Source organism: Rhinatrema bivittatum, chromosome 4 (assembly GCF_901001135.1).
Source record: "Rhinatrema bivittatum chromosome 4, aRhiBiv1.1, whole genome shotgun sequence".
NCBI lineage: Eukaryota > Metazoa > Chordata > Amphibia > Gymnophiona > Rhinatrematidae > Rhinatrema > Rhinatrema bivittatum.
Window position 1 is genome coordinate 368,723,459 of NC_042618.1, and position 18,345 is coordinate 368,741,803.

The 18,345-nt window shown below is 43.0% G+C and overlaps 1 protein-coding gene across 1 annotated transcript in view; it reads right to left on the minus strand.

Moving 5' to 3' along the window:
* NUP210 (nucleoporin 210) overlaps positions 1-18,345 on the minus strand; it is a 307,403-nt gene that overhangs the window by 18,150 nt on the left and 270,908 nt on the right. The window contains 1 exon segment of the mRNA XM_029600827.1: positions 999-1,145. Within this exon segment, the coding sequence (XP_029456687.1) occupies positions 999-1,145 (147 nt within the window).

An 18,345-nucleotide genomic window follows, 5' to 3' on the forward strand; every position in this document is an offset into this window, starting at 1 on the left:
TGTTAAAAAAAAATAAACAAATAAACAACCACTACAGAAATGCTCCTTTAATGAGAAAACAATTCTACAGGATATTTCCATAGGGGTTGGAAAGCAAAGAGGAATAGTAGGAGCAAAGCTGGAGAAAATACAGTGTTTGTAAAGAGCACTAATGTTTTGTATAGGTTTTTTTTGGTTTTTTTTTAATAGTTTCATTAAGACTGCTTTGCACCATTGGTTCTATGCAATAATGTTGATAAGGAAATGCATTGTACATGCACAAGCAGCATTATGTGCCATAGAGCTAAATCTTCCACAGCTGCTTAGGATCTGAACCCTTAAAGGCAGAATTAATTAGCTGGAGCAGAATGTACATTATGGGGAGCGATTTTGGAAAAGGGAACGTTGCACCTACATTGTGTGTGGGACAGGTCCAGGCAGCAATGTGAAAATCAAATCCCTGGCACATACTTTGCCTTCCACAAACTCCATTTCCCTTTGGGACCGTCCATTTTTCCTGTGGCTAAATCTAGCCACCTTCTGAAACTTGACGGCTAGAATTAGCCACAGAAAAGGGAGTCAATTTTCAGCCCCAGGGATCTATCCAAGTAAATACCTATGAAAACAGACCTATCATTAGGAAAAGAAAAAAAAAAGCTTTCAAGGCTGAAGTTTCTGAAGTTTCAGTGTGAAAGAATCAACTTAGAGCACTCAACATGCAAATTCTGGTCCAATGGAAGGAAACCATAATCATTTATATTGCAGTAGATGAAGAACCCTTACAATCAATATGATCACAACCAAGAAATTCAAAATTTTGTTTCTATTTGCTTCTAATTGTTAAGAAGGGCGTTACTCTTCACATTACAACTATTACATTATGAAGCTAAGTAAAAGTATTATTGGACACCCCAACAATTAACTTGTAAATACATTATACATATTTAAACAATTCTTGTACAGTTATAAAATCAAATCTAGCAACCTGTCTGAATTCTTCTGAACTTTAGTGACCTTACCTGAAATTGCATCAAATCCTGGTTTTACTGTAAAAATATCATACGGTGGAAATTCAAATGCATTGTGCTGGAAACGAAGGTGGCAGCTGATGGTGTGTTCAGGGTTTAGCTCCTCTATCGCTTCAATCTGAGCAGATGAACAGTCCCCTACATAAAAATATCATGCTTATTAAAATAAAGTCACATGGCTAGTGATCTATAGATTTCAGGTCATTCTGTACTTATATATATATTCCAGTTTTACTTCAGCATATTAAAGCACTATGCATCTTATAGGGAAGTGTTGTAATGAATGTGAGGTTAACTGTTTAATTATAGCCAAGAGTCATACAGATCAGCCATAAAGTAGCTGTGCTCAAGATGGCAATTAAACATTGTGTCCTTCATTTCCTTGACACATCAAGTTAGCTTCTGGTAAAAATCATCAGTTATTTTGCAGACAAACAGTATGCTTATTTGAACAAGTACAATCACTTTTTTAACCAGAAATGAGAGCAGCAGTCCCACTACAACATTTCCCAATATAGTCACGATAGGTTTTCCCAGACTCATGGCACCAATGTTCAAATAATTCTCAGAGTGTACAAAAGTGAGTTACAATTTTATTTCAGGTTGTAGGTTACACTGAAGTACAAAGTGTTTATTGTAGCTAATTTAATCTCTGTTTTTGTAGCTTTCAAGCATGACTGATTAGGTAATGCAATTCTTCTGTTGGGAAAAACATGAATAATTTTTATAGAGAATCACCAGGGTAAAGAGACCATCAAGGAGCAAATGAATTATTATGTCAGCAACAGCTCAACATTCTCCATCTACACGGTCCAAGGTCTTTCATGATGTAGTAATCCATGACTCAATTACTTTAAAAAAAAACAAAACATGTTTAATTGTGCTAATTATATAAATAAAAAAATACTTATTTTGTCAAACTATAAATGCTAATGAAGCTTGGGGATTCAAATTCAGTAGGCTGGTTAGTAGACAAGATATCCGGCTAAAGTTAGTTGGATACATTTAGCCGGATAACAAAAACCTAACTGGCTGTGTTTGAATACACCAAGAACCACAAAGTCCAACAGCAGCATGGCATTATAAAAGGGTACAAGTCGACAAAAATCTCTCTTCGTCCCCGATGAAGACAGGATTGTCGAAACACTGCCAGTGTCAGGCTGACTGTTCCAATTTTGCAACAAAAAATGGCCTTCACAGGAGAGGACAACTTCCTATCTAAAAAATAGCTAAGTACAAAATAATGTCAATGCAGGCGATCTATGGTGACCATGGAAGAGAGAGCTAGTTTTATGAGCACAAGAAAGGATGGACAAAATATATATATATATTTTTGTTGAAATTTGTTTATTAAGAAGTTAACCATACAACAGGGAAAAAAAACCCATATGAATAATACAATGTTGAGACAAGTTATTCAGGTAGGGTTATATCAACCATATACCTCTTATGTTCTGATCGTAAAGAAGAAAGGAAGAAAAGAGTGCGAGAAATGAGAAGCAGCAGCAGAGTGAAAGGAAACATAGAAGAAGAAAGAGCTAAAAATCAAAGATAGTAAAGAGGGAAGTCATGAAGGAATGAGACAGAAACAGAAAGGAGAAAGAGGAGAAAAGATCAGCCATAGGCAGATTTAAAAGACCTTGATAGAAGATGTATATACAATCCAGATGATAGAACGATACGATTAAAGCAACACCACCCACCTCATTGAGACAAAAATTCAACATACTCATCGAGGTTTCCACACCTGACACCAAGCTTTGAGTCTATGAAATTTCAACGCCATAGCTTTTTCATATTTACTAAACATACAGACAGAATTCCACCATAAGTGTTCAGAGAGCAGATCACCATGCTTCCAATTAGCCAAAATATTGTGTAGCGCGACACCTAACAGAAAATCCAGCAATTTGCTGTAGGCCATGGGAAGACAGATAGAAGGCTCTGCACTTCTCAGGATAACAATCGAATATGAAAGAGGCTGATTGAGATGCAGGATCTTCAATAGAGTGATCCAAATTTGGGCCCAAAAGCTTTGGACATATGGGCAATAGTATATCATGTGTGACAGTGTACCCCTAAGCTCTTGGCACGACCAGCAGGAGTGAGAGGGAAGTAATCCGGCTCTATGTAATTTCCAGGGGGTCCATACCGCCCGGTGTATGAGAAAAAAAGGAGGTCTGCATTAAACTGGAAGAAAGAGAGATGCGCATGGAAACTTGCCAGAACTTACGCCAATTAACTAGCCCTTGTGCAATATTCAGTTCATGGAGCCAGTGAGACTGTAGACCAGTTATGGAAGTTTTGGACTTGGCCAATTTAATGAGTTTGTAAAATCTGGAAGCTAGGTGACCTTGCTCGTCCAGTGTACAATACAGAGTGGCTAGATATGGAAGATCAGATGCCATAAGGGTTGCCAAATCAATATGCTGGAGGGCGTGTCGTAATTGGAGCCAAGCATAGAATTGCGTAGAGGGGAGGCCAAATTTTTGGCGTAGCTGCAGAAAGGATAAAAGCTTCCCATCAACTATAATATCTGCCAAGAACCATATCCCATGCTGTTGCCATATTGGCCAATTAGGCGGCTGGTTTCCGATTCGTATGTTAGGATTACGCCACAAGGGTGCAAATTTAGATTGTTTACAAGAGGGCAAATGGGAGGGTCGAATTCCATCAAATTCTACCATAGCCTGATGCAACGAAGTCATAATAGAATTTGACACAAAATTCGGTGAGAAAGAAATGCTTGAAAAGTATTCTACTGGAGCCGATTTTAAAAGACAGCGCTCTAGGGCTAACCATCTGGGGACATGGATTGCAAATTGAGGAAGAGTATAATAGTGGTAACCTTGTTGAAGGATAAATGCTTGATGGTAAGCATAAAAGTCTGGAAAATTAACCCCTCCGAATTGAGTTGGTTTCTTCAACTTAACCAAAGCAATGCGTGGGGGTTTTTGGTTCCATAAAAAACGGGATAACAGGTGATCTAATTGGTTATAAAAATCTGTAGAAAAAAAATTTGGTATCATAGCAAGGATATATGAAATCCTTGGTGCCAATACCATTTTGATGGTGTGGACAAAATATTTTTATTGATAAAGAAAAGTCACATTACTAAAGTGCTATTGGTTGAGGGACATCACTAATAGATGGAAATAAGAAATATTATAAATATCACGTAAATTATGAATAAAAAAATTAAAAATGGTATATTTACCAGTAAGGCTACTACCAACATATGGTTTAGCCTAATGAAAAATACCGGCCATCAGTGTACATAAAGAAAAGTATATGGTCCCCTGTTTGTCAAGTTTTGTATGTTTGAATACAGCCAGGTAGCTTTTCTGTTATCCAGTCTTGTATGGCCACATAAAGTACTACTTAACCGGATATCTTTAACAGATGACAGCTAAGTAACACTGTCATCAGAAAACAAAATAAAGTTTCCGTGGCTCAATCTCCTTCCTCCCCCACCAAAGCTAATATTAAGGCCCTGTCAGGCTGTACTCTAACCCCCCCCCCCCCGCAAAACCTTTTAACCATTTAAGATGAGCTGGCATTGAATCCTGGTCCTGATTTTAACTTAAACATGGGATCTGACTGCCCCCCCCCTTTCCCCACCCCACAAGGACAAATCAGGATGCCTGCCACCCCCCATCCCCTGCCGATACGCTCAGGTTTATGCTTCCAGCGCAGCCTCTGTCACAGAGGGTCCCTCGCTCCCAGCTAGGCTAAAAATGATATTGGGGGGAGGATTGGGGGGGGGCAGGCACCCTGATTCATCCTTGTGAGGGGGAGGGGTGAAGGGTGGGAGGCAGTCAGATCCCATGTTTAAGTTAAAATCTGGACTGAATTTCAATGTTTACAAAGATATTTTTTGGGGTGGGGGGGGGGGGGTCATTTAGAAGAGTACAGCCTGACAGGGCCTTAGTTCTAGGTTTGGTGGAGAAGGAAGAGAATTGAGAATTTCCTGATGACAGCGCCACTTAACCGGATATCTATTTTAAAGGCAGCTGGTTAAGTAGCACTTTATCTGGCCATACAAAGACGCATAGCCAGTTAACCTAGCTGGATATACCCAATATTCAGCTAGGTTAGCCAGATATCTCAGCCCCTTCCTGGAACGCCAAAAAAACACCCCCAAACAAAATTAGTCCATTCTTCAGTTTAAGGGAAGAAAAGGTGTCCAGGAATAGCAGCAAGCCAAAGGAGAAAAGCTGGAAAGATATGTGCACAAATGCTCATAGTCTGAGCAACAATGCTCCAGATCTGCAATCCCTAATAGTGAAGATGGATTTGGATATTTTTGCTATCACAGGTAGGGGTGTGCATTCGTTTTCGCCGTATTGGCGATCTGCAACGAATATTGCACTATTCGTAGTATTCGTGGGGAAGCGAAACGTATCGCGATTCCCCACGAATACACGAATCTTCGCCGAATTATACGGCCACCTAAATAAAAATTTAAACAAACCCCCCACCCTCCTGAACCCCCCCAAGACTTACCAAAACTCCCTGGTGGTCTAGCGGGGGTCCGGGAGCCATTCCCTACACTCACACCCTCGGTGCCGGTTTCATCATGGCGCTGATAGCCTTTGTCACAGGGGCTACCGGTGCCATTGGTCAGCCCCTGTCACATGGCTATCAGCGCCATCTTGTGCTCCTACCATGTGACAGGGGCTGACCAATGACACCGGTAGCCCCTGTGACATAGTATGGGCAAAGGCTATCGGCGCCATTTTGAGTACTGGCATCGGACGGCTGGAGTGCAGGAGGTCGCTCCGGGACCCCCGTTGGACCCCCAGGGACTTTTGGCCAGCTTGGGGTGGGCCTCCTGACCCCCACAAGACTTGCCAAAAGTCCAGCGGGGGTCCGGGAGCGACCTCCTGCACGCCGTCCGTCCGATGCCAGAACTCAAAATGGCGCCGATCGCCTTTGCCCTCACTATGTCACTGGCACCGATGGTCGGCCTCTGTGACATAGTGAGGGCAAAGGTGATTGGCGCCATTTTGAATACTGGCAGCAGATCGCCTTTGCCCTCACTATGTCACAGGGGCCAACCATCGGTACCTGTGACATAGTATGGGCAAAGGCTATCAGCGCCATTTTGAGTACTGGCATCGGACTGCCGGCGTGCAGGAGGTCACTCCCGGACCCCCGCTGGACTTTTGGCAAGACTTGTGGGGATCAGGAGGCTCCCCCCAAGCTGGCCAAAAGTCCCTTGGGGTCCCGGAGCGACCTCCTGCATGCCGGCCATCCGATGCCAGTACTCAAAATGGCGCCAATAGCCTTTGCCTATACTATGTCACAGGGGCTACCGGTACCATTGGTCAGCCCCTGTCACATGGTAGGAGCACAAGATGGCACCAATGACCATGTGACAGGGGCTGACCAATGGCACCGGTAGCCCCTGTAACAAAGGCTATCGGTGCCATGATGAAACCGGCACCGAGGGTGTGAGAGTGCAGGGGATGTCTCCCGGACTCCCCGCTGGACCACCAGGGAGTTTTGGTAAGTCTTGGGGGGGGGGGGGGGGTCAGGAGGGTGCGGGGTTATAGTTAATTTAAATTTTAGCTGGGACACGAATAGAAATTGCCGTATTAATGCATCGGGGCACCATAGGCCGAATGCAATGGATCTGCTCCCCGACGAATCCGAATCACGAATGCAACATATGGCGTCCCTCTGCACATCCCTAGTCACAGGCACACTGTTCAGTGAGTCTAATGAATGGGATACAGCCACCCAGACTATAACCTCTTAAGGAAGGATAGAGTTGTCAGAAAAGGGGTGGGTAGTTCTTTAACTCAAAAGCAATATCAACTGAATCACAGGGGGCATTGGGAAAGGAGGACATGCTATGGACTATTTAAAAAAAAAAAAAAAAATAGATGATGCCACTTCCAGTAACACTGATGTGGTCTATAGGTTTCTGAATCAGAAGAACTGGAGAGAGATCTGGTTGAAGACATCCAATAGGTGGGAAGGAAGAGAGAAGTGTTGCTCACTGGAGATTTTAATCTGCCAGCTGTGACTTGGAATATTCCTCTTGCAGATCTGTAAGAAGTAGAAAGATTGTGGATGCCCTTCAAGGTGCTCAGCTTAGGAAAATGGTGATGGAATCCATGAGGAGAGGAGCAGTACTGGACCTGGTGCTAACAAATGAGAGTGTCTCTCTAGTGTCTGGGTAAATGTCCCTCTGAGCACCAGTGATCATCACATAGTACAGTGGCCAACATGGTCAGACATCACAAGAAGATCAAAGTCCTGGATTTTAAAAATATAGACTTTGTTAAAATAGAGAAGTACTTTAGATGGGGGTGAAAATGGGTGATGTGGAACGAAGAGCCAAATTGAAAGGAGAAATAATAAAGGCAACACATCTTTATGTAAGAAAAGGAAATAAAAGAGGAAAAGGAAACCAATATGGTTCTCCAAATAAGTGGATGAAAAATAAAGGCAAAAAGATCAGCATTAAAAGTACAAAGGAAATAAGAAAAGAGGAACACAGGGAAGAATATTTGGTGAAGCTGAAAGAGACAAGGGAAAACAAAATCAGGATAGCAAAAGTTCACATGGAAGAAAGGATTGGCAAAGTGGTAATGTGAGGTGACCAAACATTTTTCAGATATATCAGAAGGCCAAAGGTGGTATTGTAAAACTGAAAGCAGACAGAGGTCATTGTGAGGCGAAAGATGAGGAAAATCAGAAATATTAAACAAATACTTCAGTTTGGTGATCACTAGAGAAGACCTTGGTGGAGGAGCACTGCTGGATTGCAATAGTAAGGATGGGATTAAGGTAGATACAACCCCATTTAAAGAAAAGAGTGACTGTAATTAGCAAACCTGAAAGTGAATAAAACCAGGGGGCCTACTGAGATACATCTCATAATACTAAGGAAGCTTGAGGTGCTGGCAGGTCCGCTGAAAGACTTGTTGAACAGATCATTGGAAAAGGGTGTGCTGCTGCAAGACTGGAGAAAGGTGATTGTGGTTCTGCATCATGAAAGTAGTAGCAGAGAGGAAGTGTTGCGGTCTCCACCGCTTCCCCCCGCTTAGGGCTCAACCTTGCCTATCTCCGCTTCAGGAAACGCCGCGTTCCGCCTGCTCTGGACCCCGGGGGCTTCTCTCACTCCATGTGGCGGCCGCCATTACGTGCCTGCTTTTCCTCCGTCTCGCGCATGCGCGAGGACACCCGTCTTAAGCGCTCAACTCCCGGAAGCCTGGCCCTGCCCGTGCTGATGACGTCACGCCCAAGTCCCAATATAACCGGCACTCAAACTCTCTCTCATTGCCTTGCAACGAGGTTCACAACTGCATAGTTGTTCTTAGTTGCGTTCCTGGTGATCTCCACGTTTCCTGCCTCTGACCCCGGTTTGCTTCCGACTCCGCTTCAGCCTGCTGCCTGCCTCTGACTCCGATTTGCTACAGACTCTGCTTCAGCCTGCTCCAGCTCCGGTTTGCTACAGACTCCGCTTCAGCTTACAGCCTGCTTCAGCCTCCGGATTTCTACAGACCCCGCTTCAGCTTACCGCCTGCTTCAGCCTCCAGTTTGCTACAGACTCCGCTGCCGCCCGCTGCCCTGTCTTCAGCTGGCCCTCGGCCCTGTACTGCTGGTTCCCTGCTTCCCGGGTACCTTGGACTTCCTCTCCTTTCTGTTTACTCTGGTCCCGGCCTAAGCCCATCTCTGCCTCTGGACTCTCTGCCTATACTCCGTGCCGAGGTCCCAGTGCCCTACGGGCTCCTCCTGGGTGGTTCCTGGTTCCCGGGTGAACACCTCCTGCCTGTGGCTCCGCCTCCCGGCCTACCCCGTCACCCTAGGTAGGCCGGCCCAAGGGTCCACTACCTTGCCTGCAGTGTCCGACTGCAACAGGAAGCTGGAAACTACAAGCCAATTAGCTTTACCTCACTAATGGGAAAAGTTATGGAGACACTGCTGAAGAAAAGGATGGTCAATTATCCACAATCCAGTAGGTTGCAGGATCTGAGGCAATATGGTTTTACTAGAGGAAGGTCATGTCAAATGAATCAGATTTTTTTTTTTTATTTGATGACTTGAAAATTAGATCAAGGAAGAGCACTTGATGTGATTTATCCAGATTTCAGCAAAGCTTTTGATACTGTATATGCTAAGAAGTGTAAATAAAGCTTTGAGAAGAAATGCTGCAGTCTTGTCTGGATTCTGTCTCCAGCCTGAAAGTTACTCAGTTATCCCACAATCTCGTATAGGAGACTCATGAACAAAATGAGAATCCTGGGAGTGGGTCCCAAGACGTTGAAATGGATTACAACTTGGTTGACTGACAGACGTCAGTGAATAGTGGTAAATGGAACCTACTTTGAGGAGAGAAGAATGATAAGTAGAGTGTCTCAAGGATCGGTTCTGGGGCTGATTCTGTTCAATATCTTTCTGAACAATATAGCGGAAGGGGTTAGAAGGAAATGTTTAGTGTCATCTGCAGTAAAGACAAAGATCTGCAACAGAGTGGACATACCTGAAGGCATACAGAGAACGAGAAGTGACCTAAGAAAGCTTGAGGAATGGTCAAAGGTTTGGTAGGCGAGATTCAATTCCAAGTACAGAGAAATAAAGGTTAAGAAATAAAAACAAACACAAAAAGAATACATACAGTATATATTCATATTGGTTTTACTTGTTAGCCTTTATTTCTGTACATTCAAGTGGACTAATATGGCAGCCAAAACAATTTATCCAAGAGGTGCAAAGTAATGCATTTGGGATGCAGTAATCCAAAGGAACTGTATGTGAAAGGGGGATGAAAGACTGAAGTGCAAGAACCTGGTGATAATGTCTGATGATTTGAAGACAGCAAAACAATGTGACAAGGTGGTGACTAAGACCAAAGGTATGCTGGGCTGCATAGAAGGGAAGCATTAATCACCAGGAAAAAGGAAGTGGTAATGCCTCTGTACAGGTCTTTGGTGAAGTCTCAAATAAAGTTCTGTGTTCAATTCTGGAGACCATATCTCAAAAAGGATAGTCTAGATGAACGTGACAGAGAGAAAGCTAATCAATATTGTGTGGGGTCTGTACTGAAAGACTTATGAAGTGAGATTGGAGGACCTAAATATTTATAAACTGGAAGAGAGGAGTTATAGACTTTTAAATTCCTGAAAGGCATTAATGAAGAACAAGAATCCAACCTTGTCCAATGGAAAGAAAGCTGAATAACTAAGGATGATGATATGAAATTCCAAAGAGTCATTAAATGAAACTCAGGAACATCATTAGGAAATATTTCTGCCCAGAAAGGGTGGTGAATGCATGGAAAGCCTACCCAGAGGAGGTGGTGAAGACAAGAATGGTAATGGAATTCATAAGTGTGTGGGATTAATATAGAGGATCCTTAGTGGCTAAAGGATGGAAATAAAGATGGGGTAACCTGCATGGAGTGGCAACAAATAAACAAATACATAAATAAATAGATGAGTAAGGAACATTGTTTTCCCTGTCGACAAGCAAGATAAAATCAGCCACAATCAATCAGTGGGGAGTCCAAAGCTGAGGGTTGCTTTGCGGAGCTAATAATAATCCACAGGACCCCACCAGTGTACAGTGGATTACTGGGTGAACAGGCTGTGCAAATCTGCTTGTCCAATGGTAGTGGTATATTTGGGAAATGGAGTCCAGACAGCACTGGGATGTGAATTGAAGACAAGCAGTACCTTTATGCATGCCTTCAATAGAAAAATCACTCTGGCAAGTCACTGAAATTGCCATGGTTTCAGTTGAGTCCTGAAAGAGCCCATTTATCTGTAAACCAGCCAGTGCATAGCAACATGCTATACAGGCTTCTAGCCAATTTAAAAAGGCTCTTTTGGCAACTGCCTTTCCCAATCTGTTGGGGTCAAAGGACAAGAATAGCTGAGAAGCTTGACAGTGATGTTGAGTACTCTAAGTAATATGCTAAGGCTCTTTTACAGTTCAAGGAGTGAAGAGCCTGTTCTTTATTTGCATGCAGTTTTGGAAAGAATATAGGCAGTACAATCGACTGGATGATGTGGAACACAGATGCTACTTTTGTAAGGAACTCTTCAGTCATTCATCAAAACGGATTATCGCGGGTGTTAGGGCCCTAATGCTCACAGTAACACCATTATAATATAAATAAGGACTGTTGAATGTATGATGCAATCTATGACAATTCTTCAAAGTAACATCATCTTATACCATCAATGTTTGCTGTAGCCCATTAGTAAGCTAGATAATGAGACCTCATATATACTATGGCAGGGTACTAGTGGATTAGTCCCTGAATGCCAATAGTTCAATAATGCGGTGATAAATTCTGCATACACCGTCACAAAATTATAATCATAGGTCTCACAGAACGATCGGAGTACCGGCAACGTGTTGTCAGTTACTGGAAATTATAGACAGTAGAAAGGATAAACACTTATCGTAGCTTATGTGTGGTTGCAGTCAGGGACTGGCGTATTGGCCCGACACGGCTCGTGTTTCTGGGGAACCTTCTTCAGGGGCCGCAGTGTGCCAGTGCTGCAATACAATGAGGCAAAGTTAACTCATCTCATGTTCAAGACAATCGCAGTATATGCTGTTAGATGCCATAAACTTACTATTTTCCAGACTGCCCGCTTTTTCTGCTACTTGGCTGCAGCGTTATTTCGGCAGCAGGATCCGCCATTTTAAATTACTAATTATATACCTACCGCTGTGGGCGGGATCAGGTAGCAATGACGTCAAAACAATTAGCTAAAACAGGAAACTAAATGAGTGAAACCCATTCAACAGAGTCATTGAGACCGAGAGGTGTTACGGACATTAAGGTGAAAATCCACCACTGTTCACGGAGGTTGAGTATTTGTTTAATATCACCTCCACGTGGACTAGGTAAAATCTGTTCAAGGATGGTCCATCGTAATTGGTCGAAAGTGTGGCCAGTTGCCATACAATGATCTACCATCGGTGCTTCCACTTTCTCCGTGTTTAGGCGGCTACGGTGTTCAAAGAGCCGCGTTTTAATTTTTCTACTCGTGCGGCCAATATATATTAAACGACAGGGACATTCGATTAAGTATATCACAGAAGTGGAGTTGCAAGATGTCTCAGAATTTTTATAATAGATGCGACCTGTGTGGGGATGTTTCCATGAGGATCCCTCTATCGTGATAGGACACATTTCACAGTTTCCACAGCCGCGATGGCTACCTGGCTGTCTTGTAGGGTTCCATGAAGTGACAGTAGCGTGTACAACAGAGTCCTTTAGATTCTTACCGCGTTGGTATGCAAAGAGTGGGTATTCAGAAAAAATCGGATGCAATTGCAAGATGTGCCAATGTTTTTTTATACTTTGCATTATTAAGTAGGATTTATCTGTGTGTGTGAGTACACAGATGTCAGTTGTGACTGGAGAGCGTGTTTTGTACTGCAGAAGAGCTGTCCTCGGCGAATGCCATGCTCTTTTAAATGCTGTATATACTGCACTATAAGGATAACCTCTCAAGAAAAACCTTTCTGCAAGACTCCCTGCTTGTAGTTTAAAATCTCTGTCCGATGAACACAAACGTCTGAGTCTAAAAAATTGACTGACCGGAAGACCCCGTTTAAATGCTGTCGGATGAAAGCTGTGGTATCTAAGTAAGTTGTTTCTTTCAGATTCCTTACGATGAATCGAGGTGTGTAATTGCTGATGCTGAACCGTGATTGCTATATCCAGAAATGATATGTGTGTGTCACTATATTGTGTGGTAAATTTCAGATCTTGATCCACTGTATTGATCCAGGAAATGAATCTCTGAAGCAATGCTACATCTTGGTCCCAAAGGATGAGAAGATCATCTATGTAACGGATCCAAAGTGTCACAGAACTGAACCAACCGGAACTGTAGATGTGTAGTCTTTCAAATCTATCCATCACTAAATTGGCAATAGAAGGGGCTGCCGACGACCCCATTGCTATGCCATGGACTTGGAGATAAAATTGAGCATTAAATGAAAAGTAGTTATTTTGAATAACTAATTTAGCTATTTCAAATACAAACCAGAACGGGATTCTGGAGCCTTCCATGTTGCTTTTCAAAGTTTCTTCAATGGTCAACAGGGCTGTAGAATGGGATACATTAGTGTACAATGAAACAACATCCATCGTAACCAAAATTGTGGTCTCTGATAAAGTTGAATAATCCGCCAATTTATTAAGAACGGCCGTTGAATCTTGAACATATGCCTTCATCTTTTGAACGTGAGGTTTAAGAAATTTATCAAGGAACATAGCTAGTGGTTCCAGAAGGGACCCGTTGCTTGACACGATTGGTCACCAACAGATTATTCCCCGTGGCTTACGGGTGAATAAATCCCCGCTAGTCTTTAGGGAAGATGAAGCCTTTATAACACGCTGGGTTTCGATTTTAAATAAGTGTTCCATAGACCTCATGGTGCTTATAGTGGAACGCACGAAGGCATCTATCGAAGAAACTACAGGGAAAATATCATCACTCAAAGAACAGATTATTCAAGAATTTTCAGCGGAACATCTTCAAGAAATCATAGACAAAAATAACAACAAATTAGATGAATTTAAATCTTCTATAAAACAATTAAAATTGAAGACCCTTAAAAGGGACGAAGATGACTATGCAACGAATAATGTATACCGTTGGCTCAATAAAGAAGACAACCAGGCTGGCAAAAAAGTTTATTTTGAAGACTCTGAAGGAAGTGGATCGACTGAATCCGATGAGGGAGAGCCCGCGAGATACGTGAAGAAAGGCCCGCAATCACAGCCTTTTTTAGGTCGAGGCCGTCGAGGAAGGTGGCAGCGCTCGACCCAACGCAAACCATACCGGACAGACCCAGTCATACAAGCATACATGCATCGCAACGAGACATCAACTTACCCACAGGAGGGCCCCCAAACACGATCGAGGACCCGTTACGATCCGCAATTATAAATTTATCTGATCGCAGTCTCACTAAAACACAAGAACAAGTGCTCAATTTGGGGCTATCCTTTGTCCCATATCAGCGACATGACCCTTTCCAAAGTCGCATTATGCTAACAAAATTCATTTGCAAATTAAACTCTACTGTACAACTAATGAAATTCCCAGCGATAACTTGTCAATTGTTAGAGGCAAGTCTAAATGGACACCTCCGGGTCCCCTTGATCATCACATTAGTACATTTCGTGACCTTATCCTTAAGGACATTGAAGTCTTTGAAAGTACCAAAATTCATCCTTATATCAATTTTTCCCATCAGGACCGGCAAGCATTACGATCTTTGGCCTCAGATTCGGAGACTATCATTAAACCCGCGGATAAGGGGGGCAGTATCGTTATGATGAATCGGGACCAGTATATATCAAAACTTACAGCCCATCTCACGGACTCAAAATATTACAGAATTTTACAAGAAGACCCGACTGTAGAATTTTCTCACATCATTGAGATGCTGTTAGAAGAGAAAGTGACACCCTTCCTTACTCGCAAAGAGAGGAATTTTTTACTCCAACAACATCCGCGGATCCCTGTAATGTACGGGGTACCGAAGGTTCACAAATCTATGACCGACCCTCCGTTGAGACCAATCGTGTCAAGCAACGGGTCCCTTCTGGAACCACTAGCTATGTTCCTTGATAAATTTCTTAAACCTCACGTTCAAAAGATGAAGGCATATGTTCAAGATTCAACGGCCGTTCTTAATAAATTGGCGGATTATTCAACTTTATCAGAGACCACAATTTTGGTTACGATGGATGTTGTTTCATTGTACACTAATGTATCCCATTCTACAGCCCTGTTGACCATTGAAGAAACTTTGAAAAGCAACATGGAAGGCTCCAGAATCCCGTTCTGGTTTGTATTTGAAATAGCTAAATTAGTTATTCAAAATAACTACTTTTCATTTAATGCTCAATTTTATCTCCAAGTCCATGGCATAGCAATGGGGTCGTCGGCAGCCCCTTCTATTGCCAATTTAGTGATGGATAGATTTGAAAGACTACACATCTACAGTTCCGGTTGGTTCAGTTCTGTGACACTTTGGATCCGTTACATAGATGATCTTCTCATCCTTTGGGACCAAGATGTAGCATTGCTTCAGAGATTCATTTCCTGGATCAATACAGTGGATCAAGATCTGAAATTTACCACACAATATAGTGACACACACATATCATTTCTGGATATAGCAATCACGGTTCAGCATCAGCAATTACACACCTCGATTCATCGTAAGGAATCTGAAAGAAACAACTTACTTAGATACCACAGCTTTCATCCGACAGCATTTAAACGGGGTCTTCCGGTCAGTCAATTTTTTAGACTCAGACGTTTGTGTTCATCGGACAGAGATTTTAAACTACAAGCAGGGAGTCTTGCAGAAAGGTTTTTCTTGAGAGGTTATCCTTATAGTGCAGTATATACAGCATTTAAAAGAGCATGGCATTCGCCGAGGACAGCTCTTCTGCAGTACAAAACACGCTCTCCAGTCACAACTGACATCTGTGTACTCACACACACAGATAAATCCTACTTAATAATGCAAAGTATAAAAAAACATTGGCACATCTTGCAATTGCATCCGATTTTTTCTGAATACCCACTCTTTGCATACCAACGCGGTAAGAATCTAAAGGACTCTGTTGTACACGCTACTGTCACTTCATGGAACCCTACAAGACAGCCAGGTAGCCATCGCGGCTGTGGAAACTGTGAAATGTGTCCTATCACGATAGAGGGATCCTCATGGAAACATCCCCACACAGGTCGCATCTATTATAAAAATTCTGAGACATCTTGCAACTCCACTTCTGTGATATACTTAATCGAATGTCCCTGTCGTTTAATATATATTGGCCGCACGAGTAGAAAAATTAAAACGCGGCTCTTTGAACACCGTAGCCGCCTAAACACGGAGAAAGTGGAAGCACCGATGGTAGATCATTGTATGGCAACTGGCCACACTTTCGACCAATTACGATGGACCATCCTTGAACAGATTTTACCTAGTCCACGTGGAGGTGATATTAAACAAATACTCAACCTCCGTGAACAGTGGTGGATTTTCACCTTAATGTCCGTAACACCTCTCGGTCTCAATGACTCTGTTGAATGGGTTTCACTCATTTAGTTTCCTGTTTTAGCTAATTGTTTTGACGTCATTGCTACCTGATCCCGCCCACAGCGGTAGGTATATAATTAGTAATTTAAAATGGCGGATCCTGCTGCCGAAATAACGCTGCAGCCAAGTAGCAGAAAAAGCGGGCAGTCTGGAAAATAGTAAGTTTATGGCATCTAACAGCATATACTGCGATTGTCTTGAACATGAGATGAGTTAACTTTGCCTCATTGTATTGCAGCACTGGCACACTGCGGCCCCTGAAGAAGGTTCCCCAGAAACACGAGCCGTGTCGGGCCAATACGCCAGTCCCTGACTGCAACCACACATAAGCTACGATAAGTGTTTATCCTTTCTACTGTCTATAATTTCCAGTAACTGACAACACGTTGCCGGTACTCCGATCGTTCTGTGAGACCTATGATTATAATTTTGTGACGGTGTATGCAGAATTTATCACCGCATTATTGAACTATTGGCATTCAGGGACTAATCCACTAGTACCCTGCCATAGTATATATGAGGTCTCATTATCTAGCTTACTAATGGGTTACACAGTAACACCATAACACATGCGATAAATATCGCATCGTGCGGCGCAAATGCAAATTTTACAAATATTCAAAGGAGCAGGATCAATGAAAATGAGGGGCATTATCGCACTGTGCAATAATGTAATGCACACTATCGCCGGAAATAACTACACCTTGTTTTCCTGGCAATATGCCCGAAACACCATTTGCAATAAATATCACAAATTCTGTTTTGGGTATTTTTGGGACAAGAGAGAGAGCGACAGCGAGAGCAAGCACGCAAGAGAGAGAGCCTGAGCTTCTGGGATGTCACACATAGGGGAAGATTTTCAAAGGGTTACAGGCGTAATCCTTTAAAAACCCTCCTGCGCGTGCCGAGCCTATTTTGCATAGGCTCGGCGGCGCGTGCAAGCCCCGGGACGCGCGTATGTCCCAGGGCTTTGAAAAAGGGGTGGGAAGGGGGCGGGGCGTGGCGCCAGTCCGGGGGTGGGACTGAGGCCTCTGGCACAGAGGCTGTGCCAGGGGATGGTGCACTGGCAGCCCGCTGGCACGCGCAAGTAACTCCTGAAACAAAGGTGGGGGAGGATTTAGGTAGGGTTGAGGGGTGGGTTAGACAGGGGAAGTTGGGGGGGAGCGGAAGGAAAGTTCCCTCCGAGGCCACTCCGATTTCTGAGGCCGCTCCTTTAGCGTATCCTGAACACATAGAAGACAGGTTGCTTGGAGGTATGAGTTGTGATGATAGGCCCATGACCAGATCTGCAAGGCCTCTTCACAGAGGGTGTAGGAGCCTGCACTTCCTTGCTGGTTTATATAAAACATGGCCATTTGATTGTCTGTTTGGATTAAGATTGTCCTGACCAACAGCAGGTGAAAAAAAAAAAGCTCAACACCTAATGGATGGCCCACAGTTCCAGCAGGTTGATCTGCAGATGATTTTCTGCTTTGGACCACACTCCTTGGGTTCATGAAGCACCAGTGTGAAGCCCCCCAACCCTTGGTGGAGGTATTGGTAGACAGCACCACTTAATGTGCTGGGGCATGCAACAGAAGTCCTACAGCCAGAACCTCTGGGTTTCTCCACCACTGCAGAGATGCCTGAAACTCAGGGATTACTGATACCTCATTACAATATACATTACATTAGATTTGCCATACTGGGTCAGACCAAAGATTCAGTATCCTGTTTTCAACCATGGCTAATCCAGTTGATAAGTACCTGGCAGGATCCCAAGGGGTAGATAATTCCATGATGCTTATCCCAGGGATAAGAAGTGGATTTCTGCAACTCAACCTTAATAATGATGTATGGACTTTTCCTCCAGTAACTTGTCCAAACCTTTTTTAAATGCAGCTATACTACTAGCTTTCACCACATCCTCTCGCAATGAATTCTAGAGATTAATTATGTATTGAGAAAAAAATATGTTTCTTATTAGTTTTAAATGTATCACCTAGTAACTGCATTGTGTGTCCCCTAGTTTTTGAAATATTTGAAAGAGTAAACAACTGATTAATGTTTATTCGTTCCACTGCACTCATTATTTTATAGACCTCTATCATATTTCCCCCCTCAGTCCAGGCTGAAAAGTTCTAACTCTTTAGCCTTTCCTCATAGGGGAATAATTTCATCCCTTTTATCATTCTGGTTGCCCTTCTCAGTACCTTTTCTAATTCTACTATATATTTTTTTGAGATGTGAT